Here is a 1,351-nt window from a genome sequence, read left to right on the forward strand (position 1 = left end):
ATGGTCTTCAGGGGTCCATAGCGAACCAGTCCTGTTCAATATTCTTCATCAGTGACCAGAGAGTGCCATCAAGTGAACTGCAGAGAATTTGAAAGTGACACTATGCTGAGTGGTCTAGTGACACCTTAGAGGGACAGGATGTGGACACGGGAAGATGTTTTTTGTTAGTTGATAATCAAGGACTCCCAGTAAGGGTTAGAACAAATTTTATAAGGTAACCAGGAAACTAAAAATAGGGACATTTTTTAGCTTTAGCTCTACAGGTCTAAACATTTATGTAGGAACATAACCAGAAATGACAACAAAACAGAAGTAATGATAAATGCAGTGGCTAAAAAAACAAAGAAAAAAACAAAAAACAAAAAAAACAGGGAATAACATATTGTGGGAGTCCTCTCTGGAGAATGATGATGAATTTCTCATTGTTGAAAAATGACATTGCAATCAGTTTCCTGATAGAATCCTTGAGGTCCTGGTTCCTCATGCTGTAGATGAGGGGGTTCACTGCTGGAGGAACTACCGAGTACAGAACTGCCACGACCAGATCCAGGGAGGGGGAAGAGATGGAGGGGGGCTTCAGGTTGGAAAACATGGCTGTGCTAATGAACAGGGAGACCACGGCCAGGTGAGGGAGGCACGTGGAAAAGGCTTTGTGCCTTCCCTGCTCAGAGGGGATCCTCAGCACAGCCCTGAAGATCTCCACATAGGACACCACGATGAAAACAAAACAGCCAAAAGCTAAACAGGCACTGACCACAAGAAGCCCAAGTTCTCTGAGGTAGGAGTGTGAGCAGGAGAGCTTGAGGATCAGGGGGATTTCACAAAAGAACTGGTCCAGGGCATTGCCCTGGCAGAGGGGCAGGGAAAATGTATTGGCTGTGTGCAGCAGAGAATAGAGAAACCCAGAGCCCCAGGCAGCTGCTGCCATGTGGACACAAGCTCTGCTGCCCAGGAGGGTCCCGTAGTGCAGGGGTTTGCAGATGGCCACGTAGCGGTCGTAGGACATGATGGTCAGGAGACAGTACTCAGCTGTGATGAAGAAGACAAAGAAGAAGAGCTGTGCAGCACATCCCTTGTAGGAGATGTCTGTGTTGTCCCAGAGGGAATTGGCCATGGCTTTGGGCAGAGTGGTGGAGATGGATCCCAGGTCGAGGAGGGAGAGGTTGAGGAGGAAGAAGTACATGGGGGTGTGGAGGTGGTGGTCACAGGCGATGGTGGTGATGATGAGGCCGTTGCCCAGGAGGGCAGCCAGGTAGATGCCCAGGAAGAGCCAGAAGTGCAAGAGCTGCAGCTCCCGCCTGTCTGCAAATGCCAGGAGGAGGAACTGCCTGATGGAGCTGCTGTTGGACAT

General features: G+C 49.5%; 1 protein-coding gene across 1 annotated transcript; it reads right to left on the minus strand.

The window, feature by feature from the left end:
• Window positions 1–379: 379 nt before the first annotated feature.
• LOC103539469 (olfactory receptor 14J1-like) lies at window positions 380–1,351 on the minus strand (the record flags this gene model as incomplete). Its single annotated transcript, XM_030468801.1, has 1 exon — window positions 380–1,351. A coding segment is annotated over exon 1 (972 nt), but the record flags the coding sequence as incomplete, so codon positions are not given.

This window comes from Calypte anna, unplaced genomic scaffold (assembly GCF_003957555.1).
Source record: "Calypte anna isolate BGI_N300 unplaced genomic scaffold, bCalAnn1_v1.p scaffold_83_arrow_ctg1, whole genome shotgun sequence".
NCBI lineage: Eukaryota > Metazoa > Chordata > Aves > Apodiformes > Trochilidae > Calypte > Calypte anna.